At 53.3% G+C, this 21,140-nt stretch overlaps 1 protein-coding gene across 1 annotated transcript in view; it reads left to right on the forward strand.

Moving 5' to 3' along the window:
• The window catches only part of BDKRB2 (bradykinin receptor B2), a 28,453-nt gene extending 18,281 nt beyond the window's left edge, over positions 1 to 10,172 (forward strand). The window contains 2 exon segments of the mRNA NM_001003095.1: positions 5,440 to 5,553; positions 8,742 to 10,172. Of these exon segments, the coding sequence (NP_001003095.1) occupies positions 5,480 to 5,553; positions 8,742 to 9,846 (1,179 nt within the window). The 5' untranslated portion in view covers positions 5,440 to 5,479 and the 3' untranslated portion in view covers positions 9,847 to 10,172.
• Positions 10,173 to 21,140: the final 10,968 nt, after the last annotated feature.

Raw genomic sequence — 21,140 nt, forward strand, 5'->3', positions numbered from 1 at the left:
ATAAAACAAAAAGAGTGGGTTTTTTGTTTCTTTGTTTGTTTGCTTGCTTTAGAGGAAGGCTTGGTGATAGGATGTCAGACGAAGTTGCCCAATCATTAAAACTTCAAAACCCAATGTGGGAGAAAGAAGTAAAACATGCTGAACATCAGAACCTGCCATAATAAGCAAGAAAAAGACAAAGGCCGAGCCCGGCTCCGGGGGCATCTGAGGGCGAGCAGAGTCCAGTAAGTGCGCGCCACCCTCTGCTGCAGAAAGCAGTGTGGGAGAGGGCCTCTGCTTCTCTTGCCTTCTCTGCAAATGTTTCCAGAACATTCCAGGCCCATAAAGTATCCAAATGCCAGAAGGGCCCATGTGATTGAGTTGGAGCTTCTAATTCTGCTCTCTAGGAGTTCCTAGAGTGGGGGTTCACTTCCCGGAACCCCACCCTTCCCCAGAGACGGCTCTGACATTTTTTTCAGAGAAAGGGAGGAAAGTGTCCCTTGGAAACTGTGTGCCTGGGCCACGCTTCTTCCTGCTGCTGAGGCCAGTGAGGCTCAGGAGCCCATCTGCTCCCTCTGCGCCCCCGGTGTTTACGTGGCCTGAAGTCCTCCTTGGTGACCGGCTGTAAACAGCATCCTCACTGGTACTCACGGCCACCAGATTTTAGAGGAAGGCATCTGTTCTGGGGAGGCGTCCAGGAGAGGGTCTGCAAGGTGACGCAAGCGACCTCGGTTCTCTCTGGGCCGGGCCTTGACTCCAAGTGGCTGGGTGGTCTGAGAGGCTCCACTTACTGGACAGAACTGGAGCAAGTGTTTCAGGGATTGGGGAGTGCTCACCAGTGCGGGCACAGGGGGGACCGGAAAGCTGAAGGGGGCAGGGCTCTTCCCTGTGGGGCTACTGAATATAGTGGGAGAGACGGCCACACAATCACACCACACACACACACCACACCCCTTCATACACACACCATACACACAACACACACACACCATACACATGCCATGCACACACACCATACACATACACACCATACACACCCCACATCACACACATACCACACACACATATCACATACACACATCACACACATATCATACACACACACCATACCCTTACACATACACACCATACACATGTGTACACACATACACATCACATACACATCACACACATATACACCATACACACACACAAAAGGCAAGAGAACACCCACAATCACAGGGAAGCTAGACCTGAAGTCTCAAGGTCTCCCTGGAGCCACAGACCAGTCACGTCCCAACGACACACTCATCTTCCATCCAGCTGAGGAATCAGTGTCTGCAAGTCGAGTCTGGGTCTGTGCCGGGGAGAGCAGGCCACGGGCAAGGGTCCCCTCCTACACCCTACGCCCCGTGGTGTGGCTGAAGCAGACCAGCCTCTTGCTGGGGCAGGACGGTCAGCTCACATTCTCCACACGTTGCCCACAGGCTGTGTGCATTTATCTACACGTATTGACTCATGCAGGCGTCACCACGGCTCTAGGAGATAAGGCTGTAGTTATGCTAACCCCCAAATGACAAGCCCAGCAGAGAAGGACCTGCTTCTGATCCTGCCAGCCTAGCTGCCAGGCCGGGGTCCCCAGGTGGTGCCACGAGTCTCTAGCGAAGTGCTTTGGGGTTGTTTGCCTGGTTCGGTCATTCTGCATGCAGTCTCCGTCACAGCTATGCCACCTCCACAGCTGCTTCTTTAATAGACTTACTTTTGAACTGTGACTTCCTATCACCGACTATTTTTTTTTAAGATTTTATTTATTTATTTATTCATGAGACACAGAGAGAGAGAGGCAAAGACACAGGCAGAGGGAGAAGCAGACTCCCTGCAGGGAGCCCAATGAGGGACTCGATCCTGGGACCCCGGGGTCACACCCTGAGCCAAAGGCAGATGCTCCACCGCTGAGCCACCCAGGTGCCCCCTGATACCAACCAAGTAGCAACCGAGTATCATCCGTCATAAAAAACCACTGAGGGGAGCACTTGACGGGATGAGCACTGGGTGTCATTCTATATGTTGGCAAATTGAACACCAATAAAAAATAAATTTACGAAGAAAGAAAAAAAAAACACCTGTAGAAACGAAATACATGGGCTGTCTACACTGCCATTTGGGTCTGGCTAGATTCGGGCACTGGGCCTGCCGTCTTTGTTGAAAGCAGGGTACGAATCCCAGACAGGTGTGGATGACACCCCAGCACCGCTGGGACTGTCCTCGGCCCCGCGGGGAGGAGTGACCGCCTGCTACCCGGTTACTTACCAGCCTGTCCACACCGCCTGCTGCGGGAAATACCCCCCACCGGCTCTAGCTGTCCGGCCGGCTCCGGGGTTGGGGGCTCCACACAGGGGGGAGGTTGGCCCTCGAGAAAGTGACCCTGTGCATTTTGTGGCGGCCGCAGCCCCGGAGCCCCGCTGACGCGGATTCCTGGGAAACCAGAATCGGCTCCCCCTGAGGCCTCAAGAGGCATTTTGCTCTTGGCGGCGTGGACGGCCAGTGTTTATGGGATTCAGCGGAGGGGAATATTTTTAAAGCGAGTCTTCTTGGGCAGGATTCGGAGGCCGACGGAGAACTAGTGGATCAGGATGTTGGGCGTTCCTGCTGAAGCATCAGTTCGAGGCACGAGGGGGAAGCCCAGCTGCAGAGGAGTCACCCCCTCTCCGGGGGGCCCCGCTCCAGCCCCGAGGCTCAGGGTCTGCGGGGGACAGACCCAGGGGGACGAGGAGGCTCGTTCAGGGTGACGCCGAGGGTGCCGCACTCCGGGCCACCACCTCCCCTCCCCGCCCTGTGCCACTGTGTCCCCCCATGCTCCCTCCCACATTCCTCCCAATCCCTCTCCGACATGGGATGTTATAATCCCAGGATATATTCCACAGGGTCCCGGGAGGAAAGAGGAGAGACATTCACATGGGGGAATATGGAGGGATTTTTTGACAGAAGATCTATTTACAGAGTGTGCACAGCATGTGGGGGCACCCTGGGGGCCTCAGGGCTAGCACAGCTGAGGCTCAAAGTGGAGGTTCCCCTCCCTGCCCCCACTGCTCCCTCCCTGAGAACTGAGCAAGACAAGGCAGTTGTCTCCAGAATCCTGGCCAGGGAGGTGGAAAGGGCCCCTGGCAGGAGCTGTGAACTCGGCCCCCGGAGGCCCCGAGGCAGGGAAATGGGAGCTGGTGCCCCATCTTCACCGTCTCCATCGCCCTGTGCCCTGCTGGTCCTCCGGCTGGCCAAGTCCATGGGAAGCCAGCGTGCAGAGCTCCTGGTGAGGTCCCCCCGGGGCGTGCAGGGAGAGTGGCTCTCTCACACACACACACACACACACACACACACACACACACACACACAGTCCTCCCCAGGGCGCCTCCAAAGCAGAGCCGGAGAAACACCACCACTCACACCACTCCCTCCACACCATCAACTTCTCTGGACTTGAAACCTCTGTCTCGAACATAAAGACTCCTAACTCTGGGAAACGAACTAGGGGTGGTGGAAGGGGAGGAGGGCGGGGGGTGGGGGTGACTGGGTGACGGGCACTGAGGGGGGCACTTGACGGGATGAGCACTGGCTGTTAGTCTGTATGTTGGCAAATTGAACACCAATAAAAAATAAATTTACTATAAAAAAAAAGAAAGAAAGAAACCTCTGTCTCAGGATTGCCAGGGAGAGAGAAGCCCTTGGCCTTGTTTGGGAAATGAGAGCAATGTTTACAGGCCTTGGCCAGCAGTTAGGATCAGCCGGCCAGATCCGGGAACACCCGCGCAGGTAGGTCCCTAAGGGAGGGCAGTGAGGCAAGGCCCGGGCGCTCCCCAGGGTGACAGAGGCCGAGCCACCTGTGCACCTGGTAAAGGGAGGCCTATGAGCAGGAGAGGTGGCCCCACGGGGCGGAGGAAGCTCCCCCTGCTGTTCCCCCTGAATCTCAATAAGCAGCCTGGAGGATTGAAGGATTCAAACCTCCGGCTGAATTTTCTTTCTGGGGCCGGGGAAGGCCTCCCAAAAAGGCAATCCACTAGATCTTTCTTCCATTCCCCAGCCCCCCCCTTTCTGAAGGATCAGCTGGGCTTTGCTGCCTGTTGCTCCTCTGGCAAGTCTCAAATCCTGACCTCAGCTCCACTGAGGGGTTCAGCTAAACCTTTTCCAGATGTTAAGTAAATATCTTCTGCTTCACGTCCTGCTTACCAAGGCTCAGTCTCTTCTTTTTCTAATGTGCTTGTAATTTCTAAACTGCCCACTGCCTTACCCCCACCCCCACAACTGAATTCAGACAGCTGGCTTCTGGAAGCCCATGTGCCCGCTGTTTGCACAGGCTGCTTTAGCTGAGAAGCGGCTGGAGCCTGGGGCAGGGCGGATGGCTACACGCGTCCACACGCACGTGCACCCAGGCACCCGGAGACTCACACTCTTCCTGGACAGGAGCAAGAGGTCCCGTGAGATCAGGGAGCAAGCTGGAGGTCTGGACCTGGGTCCTAAGGCCCACCCCCAGGTCTCATCAGCAATGGCACGTGGACAAGTCACCTCATGTCTCTACACCCCACCTGCTCTGCAAGGCAAGCCTACAGCTGGTGCCTGCCTCTCTGGATGGGAAAACAGCAGATCCTTGAACAAAGTGGGGGGGTTAGGGGTGCCGACACCCCTCCCTGTCAAAAATCTGCATCTACTTGTCGACTTGCCCAAAACTGAACTGCCTGATAGTCTGCTGTTGACCAGAAGCTTCGCCGATAACGTGAACAGCCGATTAATTATGTAGTATCTCCTTACAACAAAGTGAGCTAGAGAAAAGCAAAGGTTATTAAGAAAAGTGTAAGGAAGAGGAACTAGTGTTACAGGGCTGTACCGTATTTATTGGAAAACACCCTCCACCGTGGACCCTCACAGTTGGAAGCTGTGCTGTGCATGGGTGGGCCGTGCACTGAAGTGCAAAGAGGGTTAGAGAGAGGCTCTGCCTGCGGGAGCCCCGCTGGGCAGAGAGGGTTACATCTCTCAGAAGCTGAGGGCACCCTGGAGGAGCCGCCCCCACGATGGGCTGGACCTGCTCCCCCTACCTGCCTTTCTCATTACCCAGTTTCCTCCTGTTTATCCTCAGGTCTCAAAATAAATATCCACTCACACCCCCACCCCCCCCCCCACACACACACACACACAGCAGGCTGGTGTAGGACTCCGTGTGAGATGCTGTCATGGGACCTTTATTTCCTAGCACTTACGCCAGTTTTCAATTAATTAGTGACTGTTTCAGTAACATCTAGCTTTCTCCACTGGACTGCACGCTCCTGGAGGACACGACATGGTGCCATTGTGTCCCTAGCACCTGGTATGCAGTAGCTGCTTAATAAACATTTACTAAGTGAAGGACTCTGTTTCCCTCTCCTGGTGGAGATTATGTGTGTTTTATGGTCCCAGCCCCCCCCCCCCCATCTAACTGTCTTTTCTCCGCCCCAGTCAGCCCAGGAGCCTCACTTACATCCCACCCTGAGTCCAAATGTTCTCTGCCTGGAAGAGACCGATGTTCCTGTCTTTTCATGAGGACCCTGTGCCCACTACAGCCTCTCTCAGGTAAGTCAAGAGAGTTCTGGGATTTACAATTTATAGGGGAGGGGAAGATAGCCAGAAATCCTGGAGAACATGACCCTCATCTCCTGGACAACAGTTGAAGCAACAGGTGCTGTTGACTCCACAGACAAAAGCTGATGGGGCTGGAGTTCAAATCCCCATGGGCTTGGTGGGAGCAGAGGGAGAAGAGTGTTCTGTGGGGTTTGGTGGGATACAGGGACGCAGAAGGAGGACAGAGTGGTGGTCATGTGCGAGCTATCCCAAATGAACTTGGAAATGAACAGAGTCAACACCCAAGGAACCAGCTAGAGATGTGCCAGGGCACCACCAACACTTGTCTGGCGTCTGGTAGAAGGCCAAGTCACTCTAAAGAGAGATCGTGGGGAGAATGATCCTGAGTGGAAGCAAAGGGGAGAGAAGGTTGGTCCTGTGGGGGTAGTGTTGGCACAAGAAAGGGGAGAGGGCCCAGCCTGGCCTCTCAGCCCTGTGCGGGGTGCAGCCTACTATGCAGAGGACCGGACCACCTTGGGGTACGTAATGCCCAGTTACACACTCCGCAGGCCACCTCGGACCATCCCCTGGCTTCTCAGGACCCCGGGGCCAGGGCCATCCCACTGGCAAGGGACCGTATTGCTGGGAAATCACCAAGCAGCACCTGGTGCCATACTTCAGTCTGGAGAGAGCCACACTCTGAGAGACACAAATCTCCATGCCCAGGGCACTGAGGAAGTGGCTTTTCTGTAGCTGCAGAAATGGAGCCAAAGGCTGGACCAAGGAGGCTGCCCCGGTGGGCCTTACTTCCAGCGCCTGCCAGGTTGCACAGGTCAGAAAGTTAGGGCGCCATGGGGACGGCTCGCCTCTGGGCCATGGTGTCTGGGGCCTCTGCTGGAATCCTCAAAGGCTAGGATGCCTCTGGTTTTACCTGGGACCAGGGGATCCGCTTCCAAGGGACCAGTTGGTTCCACGAGCACCCTCATAACATGGAGCCAGCCTCCCCGACAGCCAGCAACCCTAAGTCTGGTCACATTCACTGTTAGATGGTCACATTCACCTACCTTTTGAAGGGAAGGGTAGCACAGAATTGCTGGACATGCTAAAACCACCACTCCACCAGCAGGATCTTTCTAGAGTGTTTTTCCTATTCCATTGCTCCTTCCTTAAAGCCCTCGAGGACAAAGCCTCAGGTTCTCAGCAGCCAGCGTCCTTTTTCCCTTATGCATCCCATCTCTAACCACTTCCTGTCTCCCTGTCCAACATCTAGTCTGCCTTCCAGAACATGCCAGAGGCTTCCCCACTTCTTCAGCTCCGCTCAAGCTGCTCCCTCTGCCTGGTCTGTCCCCTCTCCTCTGTTGTTTGTTTTGTTTTTCAGTTTTCTTATTTGAGTACAGGTGACCCACAATGCTACCTTGGCTGCAGTGCACAACACAGTGATCCAACTTCTCTATACATTCGTGGCTCACCACAAGCGCGACCACCATCTGTCACCACACAACGCTAGCCCTTCTTACTCTCCATTGACATGTCCCTCATCCTTTGAGACCCAGCTCCAGAGCCACCTCTAACCTTCCCCACCCACCCCCCCAATTCTGTGCCCCAGGCCCTTCCTTCCACCCCACAGCACTCACCACACCTGGGAGCTTGGGCAGGGCAGGGGACACGTGGTCCTCACCTCTGGGTCCTTAGAGCCAGGGCGGAGTTCAGCTCGGAGAAGATGCTCAAGGCACATTTAAAGGATAAATGCACTGATGAATAAGTTAGTCACCGGTGCCCAGTCTGGCCGCTGAAAGCCAGCCAGCTTCCCCTGGAAGTAGAGGAGCTTTACCTAGGAAATCCCAGAGATGAACAGCAGACTCTTTCCCATAAGTTGTGGCTCTCCTCCTCCCCCATGAGCCTGCCCAGGAAGGAATCGCCTCCCTTCCCCAGGAAGAGCCCCTCTACCGCCATCGTCCCTCACCCACCCCACAGGATGTGGAAAATGTCCACTTGGTCCTGCCCTCTGGGCTGTGCTCTCTGCTTTCAATGTGTTTTCAGACCCACTCTTAGATTCGAACCTTGCAACAGCCATGCAAAGCAAGTCAAGAAGACAGTAATACTCTACTCCAAAGGAAACAAAATGGAAGCTCAGAGAAGTCAAGCCATTTGCCCAAGACCACACAGCTAGGATTGGAGCCCATATCTGTCAAAGCCCCATGCCTCTTTGCTGAAGGTAGAGATGAATTAGCCTTAACAGCGACACTTCTAGAAAATGAACTGCTCCATGACCTCAGTCTCGCCCAAGAGTGAAAGAGGAGCCAGTGGGTTAATGATAAAGTCACTAACATGGGAGCAAGCACTGCGAAGAGAGTTGCTGGTTGTAGTTGCTTAATAGGTGCACAAAAATACTTATTCAGGCTTACTGAACCAAGTGCAGAGGTTGGGGCTTTTTGCGCATTGTCATGGTTTCCCACCACAACCCCAAGAAGTAGATTTTGTTATTCCCATTTTACGAGGTAGGTCATCGAGGTTCAGAGAGGTTCATTAATTTACCCAATGTCACACAGCTAATGAATGAGCCAGGATTTTGAACCCAGGAGGACTGCCTGATTCCAAAGCCCCTGCCCTCCCCGTCCATCATGCGACCTCTGATTATCATCAACACTTTGCTGATGCAGGTTCTGGAAGCACGATGCTGCCCTCTGCCAGAAGGAGACAGGGTGTGGGTAGATAGACTGTGGTCTCAGAGCCAGGCTGGAACCTCCCTGTCTGGCATGATATCATTTTTCTCCTCTAATCAATTAGTCACCACGACCAGGCCATGAGAGGCTGAAAGATGACCAGCTCCCTTGGGAGGTGCCCATGTGATAAGGAAGGAATGTGCCGTGGATCCTCCCATCGTGGAAGCTTCGAGGGTCCAAGACTCAGATTGTTAGTGCTGATGATGGACGCTGGCCAAGGAGACGTCCCAGTGGAGCCACGAGGTGAAGACCACGAGCTCTCCACCTAACCCAAGGAGACAGGGTACCTCTCAAAGACCCCGGGGAGTCAGGGGCGCCTGGACCCGAGTCTCTGAGCGCGCAGCAGAAAGGGCCTGAGTGCCATCCCGACCTCGCTTCTAGAAGCTGCTTGCAGATCCCCAACTCCTTCTGCGTCAGCTGTTTCTCCTCCCTCTTGTGACCTGAGGTGTAAACGGCCTCTTTTCCACTTTCTTTCAGCACTGAAATGTTCAACAGCACCTCGCAAGACCTCATGCCCACTCTCAATGGGACCCTGCCCAGTCCCTGCGTCTACCCCGAGTGGTGGAACTGGCTTAACACCATCCAGGCCCCCTTCCTCTGGGTCCTGTTCATACTGGCCGCCCTCGAGAACCTCTTCGTCCTCAGCATCTTCTGCCTCCACAAGAGCAGCTGCACGGTGGCTGAGATCTACCTGGGCAACCTGGCCCTGGCAGACCTGATCCTGGCCTCCGGGCTGCCCTTCTGGGCCATCACCATCGCCAACAACTTCGACTGGCTCTTCGGGGAGGTGCTGTGCCGCGTGGTGAACACCATGCTCTACATGAACCTCTACAGCAGCATCTGCTTCCTGATGCTGGTGAGCATCGACCGCTACCTGGCCCTGGTGAAAACCATGTCCATGGGCCGGATGCGCGGGGTGCGCTGGGCCAAGCTCTACAGCCTGGTGATCTGGGGGTGCACGCTGCTCCTGAGCTCGCCCATGCTGGCCTTCCGGACCATGAAGGAGTACAGAGACGAGGGCTACAACGTCACCGCCTGCGTCATCATCTACCCGTCCCGCACCTGGGAAGTGTTCACCAACGTCCTCCTGAACTTCGTGGGCTTCCTGCTGCCCCTGACCGTCATCACCTTCTGCACGGTGCAGATTATGCAGGTGCTGCGGAACAACGAGATGCAGAAGTTCAAGGAGATCCAGACGGAGAGGAAGGCCACGGTGCTGGTCCTGGCCGTGCTGCTGCTCTTCGTCATCTGCTGGCTGCCCTTCCAGATCAGCACCTTCCTGGACACGCTGCTGCGCCTCGACATCCTGTCCGGCTGCCGGCATGAGCACCTGGTGGACGTCTTCACGCAGATCGCCTCCTACGTGGCCTACAGCAACAGCTGCCTCAACCCGCTGGTGTACGTGATCGTGGGCAAGCGCTTCCGCAAGAAGTCCCGGGAGGTGTTCCGGGGACTGTGCCAGAAAGGGGGCTGCGTCCTGGAGTCCAACAAGATGGACAACTCCATGGGCACCCTGCGGACCTCCGTCTCGGTGGAGCGCCAGATTCACAAACTGCCCGAGTGGGCGGAGAACAGCCAGTGAGGGGCCGCGGCCGCCAGGACCACGGTTCGTGTGTGCGAGGACCGAGGGACAGCAGAGCTTCAGGATATGCCTGACAAGGAATGGCAGGCAGGCCACGTGTGTGGCCTCGGCCAATAAGTCGATGTCTCTGGTAACACCCAGGAGCTTGGCTCCTGTCCCATGCAAGCTGCAGGGGGCCAGGCCGGGAGGGTGGGGTGGCCTCACACCCAGCCAAGGGGCCCCATAAACACGACAGTATTATTGTCCTCATTTGCCACCGCCTCTGGGCCAGTCTGCATCTTTCCAGGAGTGGAAGGGGCCTGGGGACAGGGACAGGAGTGACTGAGCTTCCCTCCCACGTGCTGTCCCACCCTGCCCCAGCGAGCCAGCTCAGACCTCCAGGAGAAGTGCCACCCCCGACTTCGGGGCTGCGGCTGAGTAAACAGACCAGGCCCGGCTGGCGTTTGGCCTCAGGTCTCTTCGATCTACTCAGCTGAGACTGTGGAGGATGGTTTCTCAGATTACTGAAGGTTTAACTCTGAGGGATCCCTGGTAAGAACCCAGAGGCCTGGATTCCATCACTTCCCCCGCCCGTGGACCAGACAGCGTGTGCCAAGGAACTCGGTAAGCACCTACCTGGCACCTGCTGCTCATGCAGCATCGAGCACCACAGGCATGAGGGAAGGAAAACAGATTATAATCCCTGTCTTGAAGGAACCTGCAAACTCCAACAGGGATGATGGGGCACTTACAACCACCGGAAGGCTGTTCTGTGACCGAACAATTGGTCAAGCAAGGCACTGTGGGCGGTGCAGAGGAGAGGGGAGAGGAGCCTGATGCCCACAGCCCATAACTAGTGGCGCATCGCTTTGTCCCCGCCTGTTTCGTCCTCTGTACCTCCGGGGTGTTGTGAGGATTGAGAGAGGTAATCACAGACAAAGCAGTACTTTGAAGGAAGGAGAGGTGCTCTATAAATGTGTGGCTTTATTACACAGAACGGAAGTAAACTGTAAAGACACAGCTTTGTGGCTAATGGTTGTGTAAAGCACCCATCCGTGTCTGCCATATAATAGGTGCTCAATAGCTGCCTCCCACCTTCCCTTCCCATACTGTCTCCCCTCGCCCCGCCCCCACATACACACACAAGCAATTTGGGGGCAGGCCTCCCCTTCAGTGTTTGCTTTGTGATGACCCGGAGAGACTTCTGATTGAACTTATCCAGGGATCACCTGCTCAGACCCTCACTGGGGGTGGAAGGGAATCAGAAGGAGGCCAGCCTGCGCCCCATTGTTCCTATGTCAGCAGTCAAGGGCACCAACCAATGGTTTATTTGAAGGTGGCTCAGTGGGGGCCGCTCGAGGGCAGCAGGCCGATGATTTGGCCCCAAGGTCACTGACCCCAAAGCACTGGGCCTGGGGACCAAGCTCCCCTAGAGGGCTGAGCACCCCATGGGTGTCGGCGGCAGCCCTGGCTCAGGAAGGCAGCCTGGGTGCGGGCAGGTGTGGCAGTGAGGAAGCTCTGGGGAGGGCCCCACACCCTGAACAGCAGAACTGACAGGTACAAAGCTGAACAAAGGGAGAAGCTGTCCCCAGGGGGCCAGCAGCCAGCACTGCGGGGGGCGGGGCTTTGCCGGCGGGGGCGGGGCTTTGCCGGCGGTGGGCGGGGCGATGGGGGCGGAGCGGCCTCCAGGTGTCAGGCAGCAGGAAGGGACCCTCATCCTGGCCCAGAGCCCTAAGAGACAGCCCTATGCCCGACCCCCAGTTCCTCCAGGGAGGATTCATTTCTTTTTTCCTACCTGTTTCACAATCAGTCTCCTGGGCCAGCCCCAAGCCCCAAGCCCCAAGGGGAGAATGGAGAAGGCACCAGCCAGGCTCCGACCTCAGGTGGTGTAGAGGCAGGGCAGGGAGCTCAGTAGCAGAGGAGTCCAGCAGCCCCCAGGCTGGTAAGGTAGGCAGCACCCAGCTGCTCATTCGCTCAATAAAAAAATAAAATAAATAAAAAAGTTATTTCTTAGCAGAGTGTCTCTGGAGAAGACGGAAACCCAAAGGACCAGGAAATTTTGGATGGCAAACAGCCTAGAAATCCTCATCAGGCCAGCTCTAGGTTTTAAAACAAAAAGGATTCCCAGCTTTTGTAACCCCCCCCCCCACCCTCACCCCACCACACACCCCTCTAGGTCCCAGTAAACATACACACTTGTAGCTGGAGAAAGAAAACAGTTGCGTACGAAGTAGCAATGGTTTAGTACTTGAGGTTACCCGAAGTTCCTCGTGCCCATACTGCCAGGGTGGAATAAAAAGGAGGCTGCGCTTTGCATCTTTGCAAATGTGTGGCGCTCATCCATCAGCTGGTGTGTGGCCGCGTGTGAAGGCCTTCCCAGAGCAGAGCTGCCTCACAGCTCTGGGCACCTAGTGGTCCCTTAGGGGTCCTCTCGGGGTCTGCAGGAGGGCAGCCGCCCTGTGGGTTGTGTTGACACTGTGATGAAGAACATCTGTCCTGTGAAAAAACTCGAAGAGCCGTTACATTGTAAAGAGGGAGCATTTCGCAAACAGTGAGAAATGGGTGAAATGTGGAAACGTGTCTCTGCCATACAGCTTAATAAATGGATGAGGAGTTTTTTGTAGAGCTTTTTCATTTGTTGTAACTCTGGAAACCCTGAGTTTTGTGAGGACACTGCAATAGGAAGTCAGGAGCCTTGGTAGGGGGTGGGGAGGGGGTCATTATTTCCACTCTACCTATCTTGGGGCTTCTGTCCTGCAGAAGAACAGTGGTGCCCAAGCTCCTATGATTGTGTATCCTTATAAGTAAAGGAATTTTGATCATTTATACCCAATATGTAAACTTCCTAATATGTATTAAGATGTAGACTCTAAAATACACTGAAGTAGAAATGTAAGAAAATTTAATAGAGTTTGATACCTTCCCCTTCCTATATCCCCGCAGGAGTAACCCATCACCAAGCTCCCGTCAGGTGCCAGTGGGACCCCATGAGGACCTAGAATCATAGGGTTGGCAGCAATTCAATCACTCATGCATGCAATATATTTATTGAGTACTTTGCATTTGATCTCCCCTTCAAATCAGGAGTGTCTTCTACAATGTCTAGATTAAACAGTTGTCTATCCACTACTTGCATAATCTCAGCGATGGGGAACTCGTTATCCACTTCATTTTTGGGGACCTCTTCATTATTCATGTATTCATTCATTCCCTCATCCATTAAGGAATATTTGTATTCTGTGTCAATAAAAAGGGCCCTGCTCCATCTACACCTCCGTCCGGATGCCCATGCCAGAAACCAGGCTCACCAGTAAATGTACCCTCTCCCTCATTCCTTCTGCCTAAAGGATCAGCACCTCTTTTTAGATTCCACCTAAGTGTTTCCTGGACCTACCTACTTCTTTCCGTGTCTAACCGCCATCTCGTCACTCTCGCCATCTCTGATTCTGATCCCCACCATCTGCTAATTCTGATTCTTCGCTCTGCAGCCAATGACATGTGTTGATGCAAATATGATTGTAGAGGGGCTATAAACCCACAGACCAGTGTTTGGGAGCCAAAGCTTTGAAATCAGGTAGACCTGGATTCTAGTTCTTGTTCTGGTCAGGACTCTTTTTGTTATACGATTTTTATTTTAAAGATTTTATATGTTTATTCATGAGAGACACAGAGAGAGGCAGAGACACAGGCAGAGGGAGAAGCAGGCTCCCCATAGGGAGCTTGATACAGGACTCGATCCCAGGACCCCGGGATCACACCCTGAGCCAAAGGCAGGTGCTCAACCACTGAGCCACCCAGGAGTCCCTATTACATGATCTTGAACATCTCACCTATCCTTTCTGAGTTTCATCTGGGGAAATGGAGATAATGATGGCATCCACCTTGTAGACCTGTTAACAGGATTCACTTAGAAAGTGTTTAGCACAGTGCTCTGGACACGTGTGAGCCTCCATGATGATAATGATGACCGTGAGAGAGATTGGTGGGGGGGGGGGGGGTGGTGATGAAACACAGTCTCTAATGAGAAATCCTGCAATAGTGTCCCACCACTCTTGGGATAAAGTTCCACATCCATAATGTGGTCTGCAAGACCCCTCATGAGCTGGCTCTGCCTTGTTTCTTTCCCCCTCTCTACCTCCTGGCTCATTCTTTACCCTCTGATCCTAGTGTCCACAGCTGGACAGAGTCTGGCACATTTTCCAGTCCCTCCAGTGCCTACCCTTCCCACTGAGACTGCACCCCTCCCCAGCAGCTCTCAGCTTGGGGAAAGTGGCCCACAGTTGCCTGAGGGAGCTCACTCACCCAAGGGACTTTGTTCCCAGATAGGAGCCTGACTCAAGGAAGTCTGCACACCAGAGGAAGCCAACTGGCTGGAACGGGGAGAAGGCCTCTTGGCAGGTGGAAACAGGCTAGCAGAGCCTCTCTTCCAGCTCCCCCCACCCAGCCAGGCAACCTGAGCGGCCTCTCCCCTCCCAACTCTCCGTGGCCCCAGCAAGCTGGCATGATGGGGAGAAGCCCAGGTGGGCTGCTCACCCCCTGAATCCTCCCCAGGGCCGAGTGGGTGAGGACCTGGTGCAGAGGTGCAAAATGATTGCCAGTGAGCCGGTGGGACCGAGTGCTAGTGATGGTGGCTACCATGGATTTAGGAAGCCGCTAACGCAGTCTTCGTGATTTGGAAGGTGAAGCCTGGATTTGCAGCCCCAAGGACTGTGCTCCGCTGTCTCCTTGTCACTCAGCTCCTGAGCCCATTAGGGAGCCTCACCTAGTTCTGACCTCTCGCCAGGCCATGGGGAAGATAGGGGTCAAGGCTGAGCAAGGAGGTCACCGTGGGGCAATGGCACTAGCTGGAGCCTGATGGTCTGCTGTTTGGTTTTTGGCTGAGGTCGGATGACCCCATGATAACATGTCCCACTCTCTGCTGACCCCGTTTCAGACTTAATCCTCAGGACCACTCAGGGAGGCAGGTGCTTGTGTTGTCACCAGCCTCTGATGTGGAACTGAGACCCAGAGAAGGAAGGCCACACAGTTCCTCAGGAGGGGGTTCTGGAAGCCCACCAGGCCTCGGCGTGCTCGGGCCTTGACAGGGGTTAGGAATCTTGTCCCTGGGAAAGCCCTCAAGGTGCCTCCCTGGGTGAAGAGCTTCTGAGCCAGCGCTGGGGCCGTGTCTGCCCTCGTAAACAGACTTTGCATCTTATCGGCCTCGTGAGTCCTTGTCTCCTGCAGAACCGCCTCCCCGGGGGCTGGTGGCTGACACCTCACCCCGAGATATTCTCCACAGCAGCTTTACTGAGGTAGGATTCACATGCAGACAACTCACCCATTCCAGTGGCTTTTACTACATTCCCAGCATTGTGCGATGGCCAGGGTTCTCTGATTCCAGAACACACTCATCACTGCAAAGTGAAATCCCCCATCTCACCCTCCCTGCAGCCTTGGGAGCCACTAACCTTTCTGTCTCCAGACTTGCATCTTCTGGACACTTCATATGGATGGAATCCTACACCGTGTGCCTCTTGTGGCTGCTCCTTTCATCAGGCTTACGCTGAGATATAATATTTCATTGTCGGGGAAGGACTCTGGAGGCCAAGGCTGAGTCCCTCTCATGCCACTTGCTCACTGTGTGATCTCAGCAAACCACTCTGCTCATTCCCAGCCTCCCCCATGGCCTTTGGCCTCCATTTCCTCATCTGTAAAATGAGCAGATAACACAAGAAGAACGCCTATCTCACCCAGAGCTAATGACTCTGATAAGGGGGCTCCGTAAACCATAAAGGGCCTCATAACATGACAGGGACTGCCCTGGGCTTGGAGCCAGGATCCTGGTTCACATCCCAGCTCTGCCACTCTGGGCTGTGGGAATTTGGACGAAGTCAGTTAAGTTCTCCGAGTTTCTGTTTTCTCGCCTATAAAATGAGGATCCAGGTGCTGTGAGGAGCAAGACAGATCAAAGTGTTCTCGTGGGCTAAATAGGTTCCCTCCCCCCTCAAACTCCTATCCACACGGGACCTCAGAACAAGATCTTTCCTGGGACTAGGTCTTCACAGAAGTCATTACGTTAGGATAATGTTCACACTGGATTACGGTGGGCCCTGTGTCCAATGAGTGGGGTCCTCCTAAGAAGAGGAGAGACGCACAGAGACACAGAGGCCATAAGGGGATGAAGACAGAGTTTGGAGTGATGCTTCCACAAGCCAGGGAACACCAATTCCCTGGAACTGCCAGGAGCCAGGAAAGAGGCACAGAAGAGACTCTCCCTCAGACCCACCAGGAGGACCCAACCCTGCTGATACCACGGCCTTAAACTTCTGGCCTCCTGTACTGGGAAAGAATAAATTTCCATGATTTTAAGTTACCTTGTCTGTGGTGCTCTGCTGCGGCAGCCCAAGTTGATGGATAGGGGTGTTTTAAGAGTTCTGAGGGTGGGGATCCCTGGGTGGCTCAGCGGTTTAGCACCTGCCTTCGGCCCAGGACGTGGTCCTGGAGTCCTGGGATCGAGTCCTGCATCAGGCTCCCTGCGTGGAGCCTGCTTCTCCCTCTACCTGTCTCTCTCTCTCTCTCTCTCTCTCTCTCTCTCTCTGCATCTCTCATGAATAAATAAAGAAATTTTTTTTTAATTTAAAAAAAAAAGAGTTCTGAGGGTGTGCTCCCTCACCCTTGCCCGTCATGGTCCACACAGACCCCCGTCCCCAGCAATGCAGGAGTCAACCACATGCTTTCTTCAGGTCTCCTGAGGCCTGGCGATGCTAGTTGGTGACAGAAGTTTCCTAAAGAGGGCAGCCCGGGTGGCCCAGTGGTTTAGCTCCACCTTTAGCCCAGGGTGTGATCCTGGAGACCCGGGATCAAGTCCCACGTCGGGCTCCCTGCATGGAGCCTGCTTCTCCCTCTGCCTGTGTCTCTGCCTCTCTCTCTCTCTCTCTCTCTCTATCTCTGTCCCTCATGAATAAATAAATTTTAAAAATCTAAAAAGAAAGAAAGAAAGAAAGAAAGAAAGAAAGAAAGAAAGAAAGAAAGAAAGAAAGAAAGAAAGAAAGAAAGACAGGATGTACCATCATACAGAAGTTTAGAGAATTTTTCAAAAGGAGGATCCTGAGGCTTTTCCCAAGATCCCAAGATGTCAAGGGCCAACCCAGACCGCCAGAGGGTGTGCACCACAGATCTGCTGGTGCTGGGCTTAAACACCCCAGTCCTCAGTCTCCTGACCCAGAACCAGGACTGCTCTGTTCTCCTCTTCCTTCCCTGGGGCCCAAAAGCAGGCTGATTCGGGGCATCTCAGGCCAGGCAAAGGAGAGGCCCCAGGTCCTGGCTCCCAGCTTCCGGGCAGCTGGGCCACCAAGCCCACACTGGTGAGAGGTTGTTTTTGGACAATCCCACAAGATGACCCATGACAGGGCTCCGCGGCTCCTCTGGACGCCCCCTCCACGCTGAGTCACCTTCAGAGCCCACCCTGTGGGCCAGTCATGTCTGTCTGCCTGTTTACTCTCTGGGGTCCTGGCCAAGACGGAGGCCGGCTTACGTAACCTCTCCTTGTGCAAGAGCAAAGCCATGGGCCAGGACAGCTCCCACTGGTGGCTGAGCAAAGGCCAGCTGCGTCACCAAGGTGGCTCACCTGAACCCACACCCTGAGAAAGGGCCCACCTCACAGACCAAGAAACTGAGGCTTCAGAAGGTGGCCTAGAAACTAGTCCGAGGGGCGCCTGGCTGGACAGTGATGGAGGCAGGATTCAAACCCTGAGGCCCAACCCAGCCTGCCCTGAATTCCAGATCAGACCCAAAGACCCAGGCCTTGCTTCTGAATCAGACTTTTCCCCAAAGCCCCTGTCCACCTGGAGGAAGCCAAAGGAGGGAGACCCTAGACTCCTGACTGCTGATTGGCTTTTTGGGGCAGTCTGATCCCCATCCTCAGGGTCCACCAGGAAGAAGAGCTCTGGTCACTGTGACAACTGGTTGTCTCCCCTCGGCGCCCCCACTCCATCCGCTGCCCGAATTCTTTCTCTTCAATTCAGTTCTAATACCAGTTTCTCCTAGAATGATAGGGCTCACCTTCTAATCAGGAAGCTATTTCCATGCCATTATTTACTTTTGCAGATTTTCCCCAAAGTTTCTCAAACAAAACAAAACAAAACAAAACAAGAAAAATAAACCCAAACCCAAAACCAAAACCTAGCTCCTGATTGGTCAAAAAAGTTTGAGAATTGCAACTTCTTCACCTTCCTCATGAGGCTTCCCATTGCATGGATCTGTATTAAAGGTCCTGAGAGAGACACCTGGGGGGCTCAGCGGTTGAGTATCTGCCTTCAGCTCAGGGCGTGATCCCCAGGTCCTGGGATCGAGTCTTACATTGGGCTCCCCACAGGGAGCCTACTTCTCTGCCTTCTCTTCTTCTGCCGCTCTCTATTTCTTCTGCCTATGTCTCTGCCTTCTCTCTGTGTCTCTTGTGAGTAAATAAGTAAAAATATTAAAAAAAAAAAAAAAAAGAGAGAGAGAGAGAGATCCTGAGAAGTCTTGCAGGAAAGAGGAACTCTCCTCTCTGCTTGGTCTAAGCCAGGGCTCCCAGACTTGATGGCACAGAACCGGTCTTCCAATGACTGCTTTTCCTACTGTCCTTGCCCCACATCTCCTTCTTCACCTGCTGTTTAAATGTTAGAGCTCCTCATGCTACAACTCTAAGCCCTCCTCCCATCTCTCTACATGGGCCCCCTTACTAGTCCCAGTCAGGATCATGGCTCTAAATGCCATCCGTAATGTGGGGGGAGGTCTTACCTGTCAGCAGGGCTGGGCTCCAGCACCCGCTTAGTTATTCAGACATGAATCTGGGTTGTTGCTGCAAAGGTCTCTTGTACATGTGATGAACATCCACCATAAGTCTACTTTAAGTAAAGGAGATGGCCTTCTACAATGTCGGTGGGCCTTGTCTGAGCAGTTGAAGGCCTTAAGAACAAAAACTGAGGCTTCCAGAGCAGAAATTCTGTCTCAAGACTGCAGTACGAGCTCCTGCTTGAGTTTCTAGTCCTCTGGTCTGTCCTATGGATTTTGACGAGGCAGCCCCTGTAAGCACATGAACTAACTTCTTAAAATAAATATTTTGATAGATGATGATGGTGATGAAGATAGATAGATAGATGATAGGTAGATGATGATGAAGATAGATGATAGATGGATGATCGATAGATAGATGACAGATGATAGACGATGATGATAAATAGATGATAGATGATCGATCGATCGATCAATAGATGATGCTGATAGATGATAGATAGAAGATAGATGATAGATGATGATAGATGATAGATAAATGATAGATAGATGATAGATAATGATGATAGATGATAGATGATCGATTGATCGATGGAGATGATAAATGATGATGATGATAGATGATAGATAGATAGATAGATAGATAGATAGATAGATAGATAGAAATAGGTAGAAATTCTATTGGTTCAGTTTCTCTGGAGAGCTCTAAGACACATCTATACCAACAAGTCTCAAATGTTAGCTGTCTTCTGAGGCATCGTCTCTGATCCCACTGCCCAGTAGAAAGCCCCATTTAGGTCTTTCACATGGATTTTGAACTTCTATGTCTCTGTCGCATGTGTGTAGCCATCATGAGGACTGAGACAGTCAAGGGTGGCCCCAAGGGGCACCTGGATGGCTCGGTGGTTGAGCATCTGCCTTCAGCTCAGGGCGTGATCCCGGAGTTCCTGGGATCGAGTTCTGCACTGGGCTCCTTGCGGGGAAGCCTGCTTCTCCCTCTGCCTGTGTCTCTGTCTCTCTCTCTCTCTCTCTCTCTGTCTCTCATGAATAAATGGATAAAATCTTTCAAAGAGAAAAAGGAAGGGTGACCCCAAGTCTTCAAGAAGAGGTGAAAGTCACCTTCAGCACATCAGTTCCCTGGTACCAGGACACGGAAACATTTCCGATCAGAGGACAGGCATGATTTATGTGAAAGACACGTGCCTACAGCATCAAGCCCGTCTGTCTTAAAGACATATGAGCACTACAGGTTCCCCAGGAAAACTGATTTGATTTCATGCCCCCATTTTTGGCCGTACACATGGGCCCTTTAGGCATCTGGGTTGATTGGAAAACGATCGAAGAGGTTTTTCCACATGGGCAGTTTCTGCCAGATAACCCAGAGAAAGATCATAAAACTGGGAAAATACATACACACCTCTGTCTTCCCTGTGAGCATCCATATGGCCCAATATCGATATTTTCCATGGATCTATTTGATCTTCACAACAGCTCACAAAGTAGGCAAGGCACGTTCACTCCCAGATGAAAGAAACTGGGTCAGAGGCTTCCCAGGCCGGCCAGGGTCCTGCAGCTCTCCCCCCTCAACGGGGCTAGGTGGGGGAAGAGGGTGTCTGTGCTCTCAGAGAACTCCTCATTCTGATTGGAACTGTTTCATTCTCTTTGCTGCAACAAAACAAGAGTGTTGGGGGGCAAACCCGCATTGGGCCTGCCCACGGGTAGGGGCTGAGTCGTACTCAGAGAGAATGAGTAAATGCTTTCTGAGGCTTGGGCCTGGGCTTTCCCACTCCAAGTTCCAAGCTAGCCTGCCGCAGACACGTCTGTGCACTTATGCATGCTGAGCCTTCCCCCTACAATGCCTTTCTCAGCTTGCCTGCCTTCCAAACTCCTATTCATCTCTCAAAACCCAGCTCAGATAGCCCTCTGCCATGATTCTTCCCAGACTCGGTCACAAGCACAATTAAATTCTTTAAGTCTTCACACTCGGACAGACCCCTGACTCTTCACTGCCACTCTGCATTCCACAGCGTATAGTCACCATATGTCTTTGTCCTCAGATGGGCCCAGAGCCTCATGAGGGGACGGGAAATGGGCTTTGTTCATCTCTATCTTCCCAGCACCCACAAGGGACCCAGTACCCTCAAGGGCTTCAGGACTATGTGTTGACATAGAGACAAACTATTGATATTCTGATATATAAATAAATAGGGTTATGAATTCATTCAGCAAATATTTGTTGAGCATGTGAACTCTGTGGTAGGAGTTTGGAATAAGACTGTTATCAAAAGAGATAAACCCCTTGCCTGGGGGAGCTCGTGCCCTCCTGGGAGAGACAGGAAGTAAAAACTAAACCATGTATCCAGGTGATGATATCGGTTCTGACCAATGATGAGGCTGGGCGAGGGGAGGCGAGGCTATTGCAGGGAATGGCCAGTGCAAAGGTCCTGAGGTGGGAGAGGATGTGGCATGTTCAAAACAGAGCAAGGAGGCCAGGAGAGCCAATGGATGAGCAGGTGGGGACCATGAAGACACTCAGAAGGCAGCAGGGTGTGTCACGGTCA

This window comes from Canis lupus, chromosome 8, assembly GCF_011100685.1.
Source record: "Canis lupus familiaris isolate Mischka breed German Shepherd chromosome 8, alternate assembly UU_Cfam_GSD_1.0, whole genome shotgun sequence".
Taxonomy (NCBI): Eukaryota; Metazoa; Chordata; class Mammalia; order Carnivora; family Canidae; genus Canis; species Canis lupus.